The sequence below is a fragment of the Choristoneura fumiferana genome, chromosome 9 (genome assembly GCF_025370935.1).
Source record: "Choristoneura fumiferana chromosome 9, NRCan_CFum_1, whole genome shotgun sequence".
Lineage (NCBI taxonomy): Eukaryota > Metazoa > Arthropoda > Insecta > Lepidoptera > Tortricidae > Choristoneura > Choristoneura fumiferana.
The window spans coordinates 15,969,176-15,984,722 of NC_133480.1; the positions used below are offsets into that span (position 1 = coordinate 15,969,176).

Below are 15,547 nucleotides of genomic sequence, written 5' to 3' on the forward strand. Positions count from 1 at the left end.
GTTCTTTTCGCCATCTTTAAAACGCGCCGGGCGCTGTATAATATCTCTCGGCGCGGGCGGCCGACGGGGTTATTCCCTTTAAAAAAAGCCCACAGATGGCGCTACGGGTACTGTTGCTAGTGCTACAGTTTAGTTGGATAGACGCTCTTAAACAGAAAAATTAAAATTTATAATAATATGACATGGAGCTGCCTTTTTTCTAAAGCGCAAATAGTTTTCGTGGCTGTCTGTATGGGCTCACAGTCCTATACCTTTTCCAATGGGGATAAACCGGACAGACTATGGTGAAATATCAGTACACATTGACCAACTTATCTGTGAATCAGAGCAAGCAATACTACACTTTATGCGAACGACATTAAAACTTTATCGATTCAGAGATAAGTTGGTCAGTCAATCTGTACCTACGTACCTACTTATACGCAAAGTTAGACTATGAATTTTTATTATATAGTGACCACGCGGCCACGATAACTCGGCATCGCATCAGTACCTACCGCGCTTGCCTCGCGTCAAGTTAGTCGCACAACGCGTTCTTTGTTTCAAACTATAATAACAAAGTATTTTGCTTATCTGCCACTTTTCTCACATTGTCAGCCAATCAGCATAAATACAGCTCAGTATAAGTGGAAGTGACGCTCATAAAGGAAACACGAGAACTCAACGTGAAATCGCCTGCTAGTGTAACGTAATAAAAAAATAACAATTAGTGGTGAAATAAAAGAAAATGTCAGCAATTGGTATAGACTTGGGAACCACGTATTCCTGCGTGGCAGTGCTGCAGCATGGCAAGGTGGAGATCATTGCCAACGATCAGGGCAACCGCACCACGCCCTCCTATGTGGCTTTTACTGACACCGAACGCCTTATAGGAGACGCCGCGAAGAATCAAGTTGCTCTCAATCCTTGCAACACTGTGTTCGGCGCCAAGCGCCTCATTGGAAGAAAATATGACGACCCTCAGATTGAACAGGACATAAAGTACTGGCCTTTTAGAGTAGTGAACGATGGCGGAAACCCCAAAATACAAGTGGATTATAAAGGAAAGTCAATTTGTTTTCCCCCTGAGGAGATCAGCAGCATGATTTTAACTAAAATGAAGAATACTGCCGAAGCCTACCTGGACACAGAAGTAAAGGAAGCGGTTATTACAGTCCCAGCTTACTTCAATGACTCACAGCGGCAAGCGACCAAAGATGCCGGTACAATAGCCGGCATGGACGTGCTGAGAATTATCAATGAGCCCACTGCAGCAGCTTTAGCTTATGGGTTGGATAAAAACCTGAAAGGAGAAAGAAATGTTCTGATCTTTGACCTGGGCGGGGGCACCTTTGATGTGTCTATACTAAAAATAACAGAAGGATCACACTTTGAGGTCAAGTCTACTGCCGGTGATACCCACTTGGGAGGAGAAGACTTTGATAATAAACTGGTTGACTTTTTTGCTGATGAGTTCCAGCGAAAACATAAGAAGGATCTACGGAACAACCCAAAATCACTACGTCGCTTGCGCACTGCAGCTGAAAGGGCTAAGCGCACACTCTCCACCAGCACTGAGGCGAGCATTGATGTAGATGCTTTATTTGAAGGTATTGACTTTATGTCCCGAATTTCACGTGCACGGTTCGAAGAGCTTAATTCTGAATTCTTCAATGGTACGTTGGTACAAGTAGAAAATGCTCTAAATGATGCTAAGTTTGATAAAAATGCCATCCATGATGTGGTTCTAGTTGGTGGGTCCACCCGAATCCCGAAAATTCAAAGTATTCTGCGAAACTTCTTCAATGGAAAAAAATTGAATTTATCTGTCAATCCAGACGAAGCAGTGGCTTATGGGGCGGCGGTGCAGGCGGCTATTTTAACTGGAGCAGGTGAATCTAAAATTCAGGATCTTGTATTAGTTGATATTATCCCTCTTTCTCTCGGCGTTAACGTTGTAGGTGGTTTAATGTCAAAGATAATTGAGCGTAATACTAAAATACCCTGCAAAAAGTCTGTAATACATGAAACATCTGCAGACAATCAGACTATTGTAACTCTTGACATCATTGAAGGAGAACGCGCGATGGCTAAAGATAACAACAAACTAGGATCACTTACATTGTTTAATATACCACCTGCTCCACGTGGTGCAGAGAAAATTGAAATCTGCTTCAATGTTAACTCTGATAGCATACTACATGTAACTGCAAAAGTGAAAAGCACTAGAAAACAAAAACACATCAAAATCAAGAATGATAAGGGCCGTTTATCGCAAGCTGATATGCAAAGAATGCTGGCTGATGCCAAGAGATATCAATATGAAGATGATCAAGAAAAAGAGAGAGGGTGAATGCAAAAAATAAGTTGGAAAATTACGCTTATGACGTAAAACATGCTATTGAGAAGGTGACAAGCGGGATGAGCGAATTGAATATTTCTGAAGTTCGTAGTAAGTGTGAAGAGACATTTCGTTGGCTGGATGATAACGCCATGGCAGATACGGAAGACTTTCAAGATGAACTGAAAGAACTGAAAGACCTCTGTGATCCTGTGATCACGCAGATCAATAGTACAAGACCAAAGACTGAAAATAGACATGGTAGAATCAATATTGATGAGGTAGATTGAATATGCTGTTACTTAGTAGGTACTTTTAGATTTTTTCTTGTTTTTTTTATTATATATGTATAATCTCAAAAAGAACTCTATTACGATTAGGTACTTTTTTATTGTCTGTAAAACTCTTTTCATTCACAAAGTTGTAGAACAATAATACTTAATCTTTCGCAAAAATATTAAGTTTTTTATTTCACGAGATCTAATACATATGGACCTACCTATAATATATGTATATAACCTTTCATATATATATTTGGGAGCGACAATACACAAATTGGAATCAAAAAGGTACCATCAATGCCCTTAATATTGCATAAAATCTAATCTCATAATTTCGTTTCTCATAACCTTTAGCAGAATCATCATACAATACAATACAAAGACTCTTTATTGTATACCAGACATAGTAAGCGATACAGAAAACAGATACAAAGAGAAAAAATGACAAGTTAAGCAATAGGCGGCCTTATCGAATGAACAGTTACCATAAGGCCAGCAAAGTAAGAGCGCTGTAACTGCGGCAGGCGTAGCGCCAGAACAGCACAGCAGCTACATAGTAGGTTGGGTTAGGTTAGAAGTGCGGCAAGCCGCGAGCCGCGCGAGCGAACCAAGCGTGCTGCCCCAGCGGCCGGCGAAGCGCCAGAATCTTACTGTTACCAATAAGGGTTAGGCTAAATAATAACCGTAATTTAATTGCAAGTACTTAATGTTCAGTAAAATGTTATTCTGCTTTTTATCATTATGACAACTAAATACTATGAGATACCTATATCTTTCTGCGTAATAACTATTCGGACATATAAATATTATTCTCATCGATATTATGCCATGTTATTTAATATTCTGCTTTCCAAAATTAAGAGAAATGATATTATGCGAAAAAATATATGCAAAAAGTAATTCAGTGATTCCTATAATTGATTCTGCTCAAGGTTGTTATGTGAAACGAAATTATGACATTCGATTTTCTGCAACATATTATATAGTAACCACACAATCAGCCCAGACCCCTAGTCCCCGGCGGCCCTGCTATTCCTGGCTCCGGTAGCGGCCATGGTAACGGCGGGGCAGGGGGTGCTATAGCTAATCACCGGCAGAGGCCCGGCTACCAAAAACGACAAGATCGCGGGATCGCGGTGGATGCGGAAAGCACAAGACCGGTCTGAGTGGAGAGCCTTCGGGGAGGCCTATGTCCAGCAGTGGACGTCTATCGGCTGACATGATGATGATGATGATGATTATATAGTGAACCTGTTTAAAAATGTTACAAAAACAATTATAGTGCTGCGTTTTGATTTATGAATGTAATATAAACATTTACAACACAATACAATACAATGACTCTTTATTGTACACCAGAAATACTCCTAATAAGCGATACAGAAAACAGATACACAGAGAGAACATTACAAGGTAAGCAATAGGCGGCCTTATTGCTTAAGAGCCGTCTCTTCCAGGCAACCTTTTTACACGTTATAATATTCCCGCCGTTTTGTCACCAAATTTGTTTTAAATATTTTTGATTATAAATATGTACCCATGTTAGTCTGTAAAGTATTTAATTTATGGGCCAAGTTGCCCGAAATAAAATGAATTTATTATAATATTACTAAAGTGCTGCATAATATTATAGAGCTGAAAAGATAACACAGTCATGCATGCACATAACGCTTTATTCCGTATATTTAGTGATATACTGTTTTTACCCGACTGCCCAAAGGAGGGTTATTTTTTACTTAACCCTTAACCACCTACGTGCGGTTTAGCAGATGTAAAAATCATAATAATTCGATGCAATCGCGGCGCACAAACTTCTAATGACCTTGTACCTTTTCCGGGGGTCAATTAATGGCCGCCATGTGGTCGACAAGTTTGGATGTGTATTCCTTTGAATTAAGTGAGCATAATACTGGCGACAACGGTCTCAGAGACCGTAGGTACGTGGTTGCGTAATATTCTTACGTGGTCTCCCAGACCGAACGCAGGTGGTTGTGTGTTTTATTTGTTAACATTTTTATTATAATTAAAAAATATTCATTTTCATTTTTTAGTAAAACATGCTTCCTAGTAAGTAACACAGTCACAAAAGGTGGTTAAAATAAGACAACATCATTGAATGCAAGAGACTAATTTGTCTCGAATGTTCGAAAAATTACTATCGATTGCCGACAAAAATGGTTGTTTTGAGGGTTTCCAATTTTATAAAAATAAAATGTTCCTGTAAAAATTAAATCAGTTAAATAACTTGTTTGATCATTCAATTTGATGAAACTTTAATAATAATCTTCATATTATGTTCCTATATTTTGAGATCTCATATCCCCTTCGGGTAAGTAATTTTACAGTAAACATAGGAGAAGTACTGAATTGTGTTAAGTTTATGAAAAAATCTATTGATTTATTTTGTAATGTTTATTGCAAATAAATAGCATAGACTGTTACAATTTTATTTATTACTTTTTTATTAAATTTAAACTATATTCTATCAGCCTTATTTATAAAAAGTTAGAGCCTCCTTGAAGGCTCCTTGAAGGCCCGATGCTAAAAAACATGATTCATAAACGTCTGTTAGCGCTAATCAGTCGATCAAGGCTCTGCTAAAGTTAGAGGACCGTAGACCCTCCTTTATCTCTCTGCTAAGTCACAAAATGGCCGCCACAAGTTTGAACAGCTGACTTTGACTAGAGCAAAAAACCATAGGTAGGTACCGAAGATATTTATAGTGAAGGCAGGGCTACGCAGATTAAAAAAAAAAACAGGAAAATTTATTTTCAGGAATTTGTATTTAAAATCCTCTAAATTAGCAACAATAAATTAACAATAAATATGAAAAAAAAATAAGGATGATTAACATAATTATGGCTTTTTGCACAACATAAACATGCGGATCGGAAATGGCGGGAAAACAAACATCTCGCTTTTTTTTTTTTTTCCTGGTAATTTGCTGTCACTGCTGTCAATTTTTTTTTTTTTAATTATCGATTAGGCCATTTTTTGTCTTTGATTTGTCAAGGTGGCCAACATGACGCGTCTAATCCGTCTATCAGCAGCTCAACAACTAGCAGACTGCTAGCAAGCGTTTATGAATCATACTTCTTGACAACCGTCTAACAAGCTTAATCAGTCTGCTAAGTAACAGACCGATCAAACCTCAATTAAGGATTTTTTATGAATAAGGCTGTATAATTATTGCATATCCTTTAAAACTAGTGGTCTCCTAGACCGCTCATAGGTGGTTGTGTTTCTGAAACAGGACGTAGGTAGTTATGGGTTAATGACTATTTAATTAATGACTGTTTTGCTAGTTGAGAAATGTATGTCACATACAAAAACTTTCCGTTGACATAGAAATATGGTTGACATTTAGTAAAGAAGCAAGGCCTCACAATGCAAGTAGGTACTGTAGACCTTAAGTAATCTTCATCATCACATCAGCTATAGGCTCTGTGGACATCCATAGGGCATTCCTAATTCAAAATAAATGTTTACGTGCAGTGGGTGGTGCTCGGATTGATGATAGCTGTAGACCACTCTTCAAAAAGTTTAAAGTTCTGCCCTTGGCCTGTATGTATATCTTAAAAGCATGTCTATTTACTAAGGACTACCCAAAATACTTTAAAACACGTGTCAGATGGTTCGGAGGAGAGCTTCGCGCGCAATACAAAAATATGTTGTGTCAACCCCCCTTGCCACTCTGACATCTATAAGAGGAATGCCTGTAACATGTGTATCGTGTTCCTTCCTGACGAGTTGAAGGTGTTGCATGGTAGATTATTTAAGGGAAGGCTGACTGAATGGCTACATGATCACTGCTTCTATAATGTTAAGGACTTTTTGACATTGTAATTTTAAATTTGCATGTTGATTTTGTATATCGACTGAATACTGTTCCTGATGATATCTACTTGAAAGACCTTATGCAAACGTATTCCAGCAAATAAATATTTCATTTCTTTTCATTTCATTTTAGGACATCCACCGTGAACCCGCGACTTCAACCAGGTCATCTGAGGTAGACTTAAGTAAAATCAGGTAAGTAAAGACAGAGGCGCGCGCCAGAGGGGAACAGCCGTGTCCGGAAGAGATAAGGCGGTGGAGAGAGATCTCACGCCAAAGTCTCTTCTGGAAATGGCTGGAGGTCCTGGAGCGGCCGAGCGCCGGCCACTGGACCATTACGGGAGTCCGACCTGTCTTGCAGGGATGGGTAGACAGGAAGTGGGGCGCTATTTCCTTCCATCTGACGCAGGTGCTGTCGGGGCATGGCTGCTTCGGCAAGTACCTGTGCAAGATTGCAAGGAGGGAAACAACGCCAATGTATCATCACTGCGGGGGGGGGGCGCAGGTGTGTTCCGCCTTCAGCGAACAGAGGTCCCGTCTCACAGCAATGATTGGGTACGACCTTTCGTTGCCGGTCGTGATCAAAGCCATGACTGACAGTGAAAGGTCGTGGATTGCCATGACTTCCTATTGTGAGGAAGTCATGGCAATCAAGGAGGGTGCGGAACGGGAGCGAGAGGAGGACCCGTCCTCCCAGCCCCTGCGTCGTAGGCGAGTTGGGCGGAGGCGATTAAATTATGACCGCCGCCAAATTCCGCCCCAATAGGGACTGCGGGTGACGGGCACGAGGATACCCGCCCCCCGCCGTTTGGGTCCCCGAGCTGGCAGGCGCGCCAAGTGTTCCGGCGCGGCTACAGCGATGAAGACAGGAGACAGTAAGATCTCCTGGAGCCGAGTCCAACACCGGACGACCGCCGTGCTGCCGGGTCATGGATGCCGAGATTTCCCACAGCCTGGCTGCAAAACGACGATGAAGAGGAACACCCTGGGGTTTTTAGTGGGTACACCGCCTACTTCTGATTTTCCCCAGTCCCAAAAAAAAAAAGGTAGGTAAAGACAAATACTGATCCGTAACCTTATTTTTAATAGAAATAGTTTGAGGTGTCCCGCTTTTAAAATTGTACGAAACCCTCACTGCGCAAAATCCAGCTCACATGGGGACTTTTATATCTGTTTGTCTGTCCGTCTGTCCGTCCGCGGTTTTGCTAAGAAAGCTGTAATTTTGCATGGATAACTATGAATATACGTACCAACCAACTATTCCAACAAAATGGTATGAGAAAAAATCGGTTCAGAAATCTATTTTGTCACATTTTCAACTTTAAAGAAATTTCGAGCGAAATTCTGATTTGGTGCTTATTGGGACCTAATTGAAGTAATTCCTAGACGAAAACAAAAAAAAATTTCAAATCGCTTCATAAATGACGGAGTTTTCAGGTAACAAACATAAAAAACCGGTCAAGAGCGTGTCGGACACGCCCAAAATGGGCTCCGTAGCCATTACGAAAAAATTAAGTAATATTTTTCTAAGGATTTTGTATTTTATACGGAATCTTCCAAGTTTAGGTATATATATTTTATACCTTAAGCTGCTATTTAAAAGTAAAACTACTAATAATTCCCAAGCAAACTTAGCCGTTATAGTTTTCCTTGTAAGTTTGATATACTACTACCATCCTGATTTTTTCCAAATTTTTCCACCAACTGGTTTAGATTTAAGAGGGGGGGGGGCTCAATTTTAATGAAAATTTGCACTTTAAAGTTGAAATATTTCGCAAAAAAATCAATTAATCGAAAAATCGTCTTAGCAAACCCCAATGTTTTTAAAAGACCTATCCAACGATATATGATTGGATGAGAAAAAAAAACACCCCCACTTTACGTCCATGGGAGGTACTCTAAAAAAATTTTTTATTTTTTTTTATTTTACCATTTTGTAGGCATAGTTTACATATCGTCCCCTTACAACCAGAATCGCTTAAAGTCACTTTTGGGCAAAACTGAGTTAAATATATCGCTAGAATGTACTTTCCAAGATCTACATGCTGTTGAAACCCGTTTTACTGTACGATACTCCAATACCGAGATACGTTTTTCTTAAGCTCACTTAAAGCCGATTTTTTAAGAAAATCAACAGCCAAAAACAACTACGCGTCGGTTAAACAGCATTTTTTTTTATTTTACAACAGCAAAATATTTTAATGTCAAACAAGCGATTTTGGAATGTTAAGATTTCAATAAAAATGCAATTTGAGTACTGCCTAAAAGTGCTAAAATAATGTTAGTAGGTTTCGCCTGTTGAGCATTACTTTATATTTCAATTATTGCAACAGCGAAAACAAACTAAATATAATATAGGCGATATTGCTTGTAACAATGTTTGCTTCGACCATAAGAAGCGCTACAGCCAAAATCGCTTAAGTATCGCTTAGACGTTTCGCGCTGTATTGTAAAGTAGTGTGCACTTTGTGTATGCTAGCTTAGTCGGTTCGTACACGCTTGAAAGCACGATTCATAATAAGTAATTTTTAAAAACTTATTTAGGTAATTATAGATCTGTTCACTAACGAAAGTCTGCCCCTCCACATTCTATAATTGTAATTGTACCTAAACGTATCCGTACGAAAAGTCTATGTGTGCGTAGCTCGAACTTGTCCTCATGGCTTCAGTCGCAAGCGTACCGTCAGTCAGCACACTAAGACTAAGACAATGTGTAAGTACTTAAGAGGTTTTCTCGTGTACATTAATAATTAGCTGTGGAGGGGCGCGCCTTCGTGAGTGAACAGATCTATGTATAACAGCGATTCACTTGCCGTAATTTAACAGTGTTTTTCTTTCAGGTGACGATAAGGAGCATGGATATTCAGGTTTCGATGAACTAAATAAGCCGCGTATCCACTAGAGGCATCTCGGGCCGAGCGGCTGCCTCGCTCCAAGGCCGCGCAAGTGGAGACGCTGCAAAGGCACGGCTCAGACTGAGCTCCTTTGAGCACGGCCAAAAACCGACAAAATATGACTCGGCTCGCGGTGCTCGGCTGAGGCTGCTCTAATAGATACGCGGCTATAGAAAACATATAACCAGATCCAACAGAATGAACCGTGATTGTCATTTAGATAACCTACTTATTTACTACCTCGTATCGTAGGTACGTCGTATCAATGAAAAGCTTATCACCGCATAAAACATTTACGTAGTCACACATTTTCATTGTTCTTGGCTTAGGTAATATTAATTATCCATGGCTGGTTTGAGTAGCCACAGCTAAGACAAGCAGTGATGAAGAAGAAGACTGATGATTATTACCATTAAGGTTATTTTTCATCACTGCTTGTCTCAGCTGTGACTACGTCCGGCACACGCTCAATAACGTCTCCATCACAGGCCAGTGCAACCAGCCATGGTGAATCTCCGGTATAACATTTTTTTGTAAAAAGTCATTAAATCTTTATTTTTTTAGCTGCGCTTATTGGCAGTGGATTAGTGTATAGCTTTTTAATGCATGTAGTTTAAATTCCTCTACTGAAAGAGGTTCAACAGAGTTTGGATTCGATTTTCTGTTGCCTTGTCTTGTTCGACGGTTGGTTTGCAAGGTTACAGGCCTGGTATCAAAACTCAAAAAGTCAGACGACATGTCGTAATTGATAAAAATATTACCTATACAAATATTAACCAAGAACAATGAAAATGTGTAACAACGTAAATGTTTTATTCCGTGATAAGCTATTCATTGATACGACGTACCTACGATACGAAGTAGTAAATAGTAGGTATCTAAATGACACTCGCGGTTCATTTCGACGGTCTGCTGGATCTGGTTATACCTATGTTTTTCTATTTAGTTCATCGAAACCTGAATATCCATGCTCGTTATCGTTTTAATGAAGAAGAAGACTGATGGTTATTACCATTACGGTTCCTTTTCATGACTGTTTGAGTGGTTACTTTGAGCCTTGAGACGCTAAGTGCCTTTTTATTAAAATGTTTGAATAAAATATGTTTTTGTTGTATGCATGTAATCAAAAGTTCCATAATTAAATGTATTAAGCAGCACATATGATATTAAAGGAATAACGTAATATATCTCACATATACTAGAAATATACTACTATATTTAAGACTCTAGCTCGCTAGTTTTCATTTATTTATATTTTGGGCTATTTGGTACCTATTTGTTGAAATAGATTGATGGAACTCTTTCGAAAAATACAAGTTATATGCTTTGAATGATAAAAACAAAACAGAATAATGCTACATTGCATAGAAGCTAGAAAAACAGAAAAAAAGCCTAGAGTCAAAACATCTTAGAAAATTTTGCACTTTTAAGCGCGCTTAAGAGGTAAATTCCGATTTGTTTACAGCCAATACCTCTTATTTGCGCTGAGACTTAACTAAAACTTAAATTGTATAAAACATGTAAGCATTTTAACACTGTATTCGGCGAAAAATGCTTCAATTATGGACTTAAAATGATAGTTTAGCCAATATATCTGCGTAAACTTTCTAGTTTAGAAGATAAAAAAAAACGTGTCTACAGGCAAAATCGCTTATCTGCAGTACCTTTTGAAGAAAAAACCCTATTTTAACCTACTCGGCGCGAGTATAGAGTAAATAACATAGCCCTATCCTATTAAGGGATAAATTATCTAAATAGAAACACAGAGATGTTTTTAGTATAACTAGCTTTTATAGGTTTTTAGAGCATGCAAACCTTTAAATGCGTTTTTCTCGAAACTACATTTCATGCAGATAAGCGATTCTGGTTGTAGGGGACGATATATATCCGTGCAAAATTACAGTTTTCTAGCAATGATAGTCCCTGAGCAAAGCCGTGGACGGACGGACAGACAGACAGACATGGCGAAACTATAAGGGTTCCGTTTTTGCCATTTTGGCTGCGGAAACCTAAAAAAGAAAAAAAAGACTACCGAATTGATAAGTAACCTCCTTTTCTTGAAGTCGGTTATTATAATTGAAATACTTTCACTTGTTTAGTTTGTATTACAATGATAGATAAGTAAAATGTTTAAAATCCTTGAATGTACCAAATCTGGTAGCTGAAGTTTGTTAACCTTTCAAGTAGGTATAGCTAAAGATAGATAACAAATAATATCACTAAGTAATATAAATTATGTACTGATGAAATATATACTTACGTAGTAATAATACCGTCACCATATTTTACAAGCTTTTATTTAACTTACCTCCTGTTTGTTGTTATTTTTGGATACAATTTTGACCCAATTTCAGTAGTCGGATTGACTTGAAATTTTGTGTACTCGTAAATATTACACAGTATACAGTAATACAGCCAGGAAAATAAATAAAATTTCTTCACAGGTTTGCGCACGTTTCCTCACGATGTGTTCCTTCACCGTATTAACTCGTGATAAATTTCAAATATAATTTCGCAAATGAATTTCGAAAAACCCGGCCCGCGGCCCGGGCCCGGAGTTTGAACCCACCGATCCACTGCTTGAGAGCTAGGCCATAGGTAAAACTACTTACTTGTTTTTATTTTAATGATGATATTGTTTTTTTATGTATTTTTATTATGTTTTATGTAGAGTTCTATTCTATTCTAAAACCACCGCGGCTTTAAAATGCTTTAAATGCAAACATCGCAAACGCATTACACGAGTCAATATAGGTACATCCCGCGATAATGGATTCGCACTTCAATTAAACTAACTGGATCTTATCTGCTGAAATAATCCGGAATAAATTGTAAAACTACATCGCACCTTCGGTAGTACAGGCATACTCAATTGTCTAAAAATCGAAAAATTAGTTCATATCGTATACTTTCGGTAATGCGAGGGCTAACAGCCTTATTCATAAAAAGTTAGAGCCTCCTTGAAGGCTCCTTGAAGGCCCGATGCTAAAAAACATGATTCATAAACTTCTGTTAGCGCTAATCAGTCGATCAAGGCTCTGCTAAAGTTAGAGTACCGTAGACCCTCCTTTATCTCCCTGCTAAGTCACAAAATGGCCGCCACAAGTTTGAACAGCTGACTTTGACAAGAGCAAAAAACCATACCGAAGATATTTTTAGTGAAGGGTGAAGTTACGCAAAAATTAAAAAAAAAAAACAGGAAAAAATATTTTAAGGAATTTGTATTTAAAAAATCCTCTAAATTAAGCAACAATAAATTAACAATAAATATGAAAAAAAATTAGGATGATTAACATAATTATGGCTTTTTGCACAACATAAACATGCGGATCGGAAATGGCGGGAAAACAAACTTCTCGCTTTTTATTTTTTTTCCTGCTAATTTGCTGTCACTGCTGTCAATTTTTTTTTTTTTATTATCGATTAGGCCATTCTTTGTCTTTGATTTGTCAAGGTGGCCAACATAACGCGTCTAATCCGTCTATCAGCAGCTCAACAACTAGCAGATGCTAGCAAGCGTTTATGAATCATACTTCTGACAACCGTCTAACAAGCTTAATCAGTCTGCTAAGTAACAGACCGATCAAACCTCAATTAAGGATTTTTTATGAATAAGGCTGTAAATGTTTAAAAAACGAAAAATTAAAAAATTAAAAAAAAGTTAAAATTATGCCCTTGTTCTACAAAAGGTGCGACTTGTTTTTAAGTCCAAGTCCCGTCCACGTGAAATACGATGCCTCCACATCCTACAAACAACACAACAACGTGCTAACATCAAGGCCACCATTCTTGCTAATAGGTACATTATTATTTGTAGTCAACTGAACCCAATACCGGTTATAGGTATATACCCATTCCGCTTGTAACTTAGTCTCCTCTGACTTATTATTATCATACTTTATTTTAAGCCCAATATAAGTACCTATGGTACTGATAACAAATTAAATTATAAAACATCCTTTATTCAGCTAATGAAATAACAAGTAAATTACAGCAACAAAAACAAGGAAAATTAAAATTAATCAACTTCCTCGATGACGGGCCCGTCGCTGCCGCCACGGGACTTTGCCCTTGAGCCGTGAAGCTTGGTCATCAAGGGAGCGCAGATGCTAGTCAGATCCTTTAGCTTGTCTTCATACTCGTCCTTCTCGGCCAAACTGTTGCTGTCCAGCCAACTGATCGTCTCTTCGCACTTACGACGTACTTTCGCCACATCAGCTTCTTTCAACTTGCTCCCTGCCTCATCGACAGCCTGTTTAACTCCATAAGCATAAGATTCCAACTTGTTCCTTGCGGCCACTCTGTCTCTTTTCTGATCGTCTTCGAATTTGTATTTCTCAGCATCAGCAAGCATCCGCTCTATATCAGCTTGTGATAGTCGACCCTTGTCATTCTTAATAACAATATTCTTGCTTTTGCCTGTGCTATTTTCTTTGGCTGATACATTAAGTATGCCGTTGGCGTCTAAGTCAAAGGTGACGTCTATTTGCGGTATGCCCCTTGGAGCTGGTGGTATGCCGGTCAGATCGAAGGTTCCGAGTATGTTGTTGTCCTTTGTCATGGCCCGCTCTCCCTCGTATACTTGAATGGTGACTGCAGGCTGGTTGTCGGAGTATGTTGTGAATGTCTGAGACTGCGTGCAGGGTATTTTAGCATTGCGTTCGACTATCTTCGTCATCACACCGCCTGCTGTCTCGATACCTAGTGACAGAGGGGCAACATCGACAAGAAGAACGTCTTGTATTTTAGAATGGCGTTCTCCACTCAAAATGGCTGCCTGCACTGCTGCTCCATATGCCACGGCTTCGTCCGGATTAATAGACAGATTGAGTTTTCTACCATTGAAGAAATTTTGCAATAGACTTTGGATTTTTGGAATGCGAGTGGAGCCGCCGACTAGGACTATATCTTGAATAGCACTTTTGCCTAGCTTAGCGTCATTTAGAGCCTTTTCTACTGGTTCAAGCGTACTACGGAATAATTCTGAATTAAGTTCTTCGAACCGTGCTCGTGATACGCGGGAAAAGAAGTCGATTCCCTCAAATAGCGCATCTATTTCAACACTCGCTTCAGTGCTGGACGACAGCGTGCGCTTGGCTCTTTCAGCTGCAGTCCGCAAGCGACGAAGCGACTTTGGATTGTTGCGAAGATCTTTCTTATGCTTTCTTTTGAACTCATCAGCCAAGAAGTTAACAAGTTTATTATCAAAATCTTCTCCCCCCAAATGTGTATCTCCGGCGGTAGCCTTGACCTCAAATAACGACCCTTCATCTATCGTTAGTATAGAAACATCAAAGGTTCCGCCACCAAGATCGAAGATAAGAACGTTTCTTTCACCTTTCAAGTTTTTATCCAAACCATAAGCCAAAGCTGCTGCAGTGGGCTCATTGATAATTCTCAGCACGTTCATGCCGGCTATTGCACCAGCATCTTTGGTCGCCTGCCGCTGTGAGTCATTGAAGTAAGCTGGGACTGTAATAACAGCGTCCTTCACTGCTCTACCGAGATACGCCTCAGCTACATTCTTCATTTTGGTCAGAACCATGCTGCTGATCTCTTCGGGAGCAAAACGTTTTGTCTTCCCTTTATACTCGACCTGTATTTTGGGTTTACCGCTATCATTGACTACTTTGAACGGCCAGTGTTTTATGTCCTGTTGAATTTTGGGGTCGTCAAACTTTCTTCCAATGAGGCGCTTGGCGTCGAAGATAGTGTTATAAGGGTTGAGGGCCACTTGGTTTTTCGCCGCGTCACCGATAAGCCGTTCTGTGTCTGTAAAAGCAACATAAGAGGGCGTGGTGCGGTTACCTTGTTCGTTGGCAATTATATCAACATTGCCATGCTGCCACACGCCTACACAAGAATACGTAGTCCCTAAATCGATACCAACCGCTGACATTGTAGATGCAATTTTTTTCCGAAAATTGTCTTGTTATTTATTGACTTGCGCTTATCTCTTTTGACAGATTTTTATAAAAACATTCCAAATAGGTACTAATACTCTTTGCATTCTAAATTGAATATGCCACGTAGACGTAAATATGCCAGTACCTACTTTTATGTGCAGTTTTAATAATCAAACTATTTTGTTACAGGACCGGTAGTAATAGCTGTTTTAAACACCTTTTGGCTAAACATTGCTGAGTCCTGTATGGGTAATATGTCCTTTGTTTCTCCCTACAGACAAATAATAAAAAAAAGTAACCGTTGCTGCA

The 15,547-nt window shown here is 39.1% G+C and overlaps 1 protein-coding gene and 1 pseudogene across 2 annotated transcripts; one reads left to right on the forward strand and one right to left on the reverse strand.

Moving 5' to 3' along the window:
- Window positions 1-446: 446 nt before the first annotated feature.
- LOC141431419 (heat shock protein 70 B2-like) lies at window positions 447-2,741 on the forward strand (annotated as a pseudogene). The gene has a single exon (XR_012451719.1). The product of XR_012451719.1 is annotated as a heat shock protein 70 B2-like (transcript).
- Window positions 2,742-13,283: 10,542 nt separating this feature from the next.
- LOC141430865 (heat shock protein 68-like) lies at window positions 13,284-15,349 on the reverse strand. Its single transcript, XM_074091725.1, has one exon. The coding sequence runs from the start codon at window positions 15,229-15,231 to the stop codon at window positions 13,351-13,353; it is 1,881 nt and encodes a 626-aa protein (XP_073947826.1). The 5' UTR covers window positions 15,232-15,349; the 3' UTR covers window positions 13,284-13,350.
- Between the last annotated feature and the right edge of the window lie 198 nt (window positions 15,350-15,547).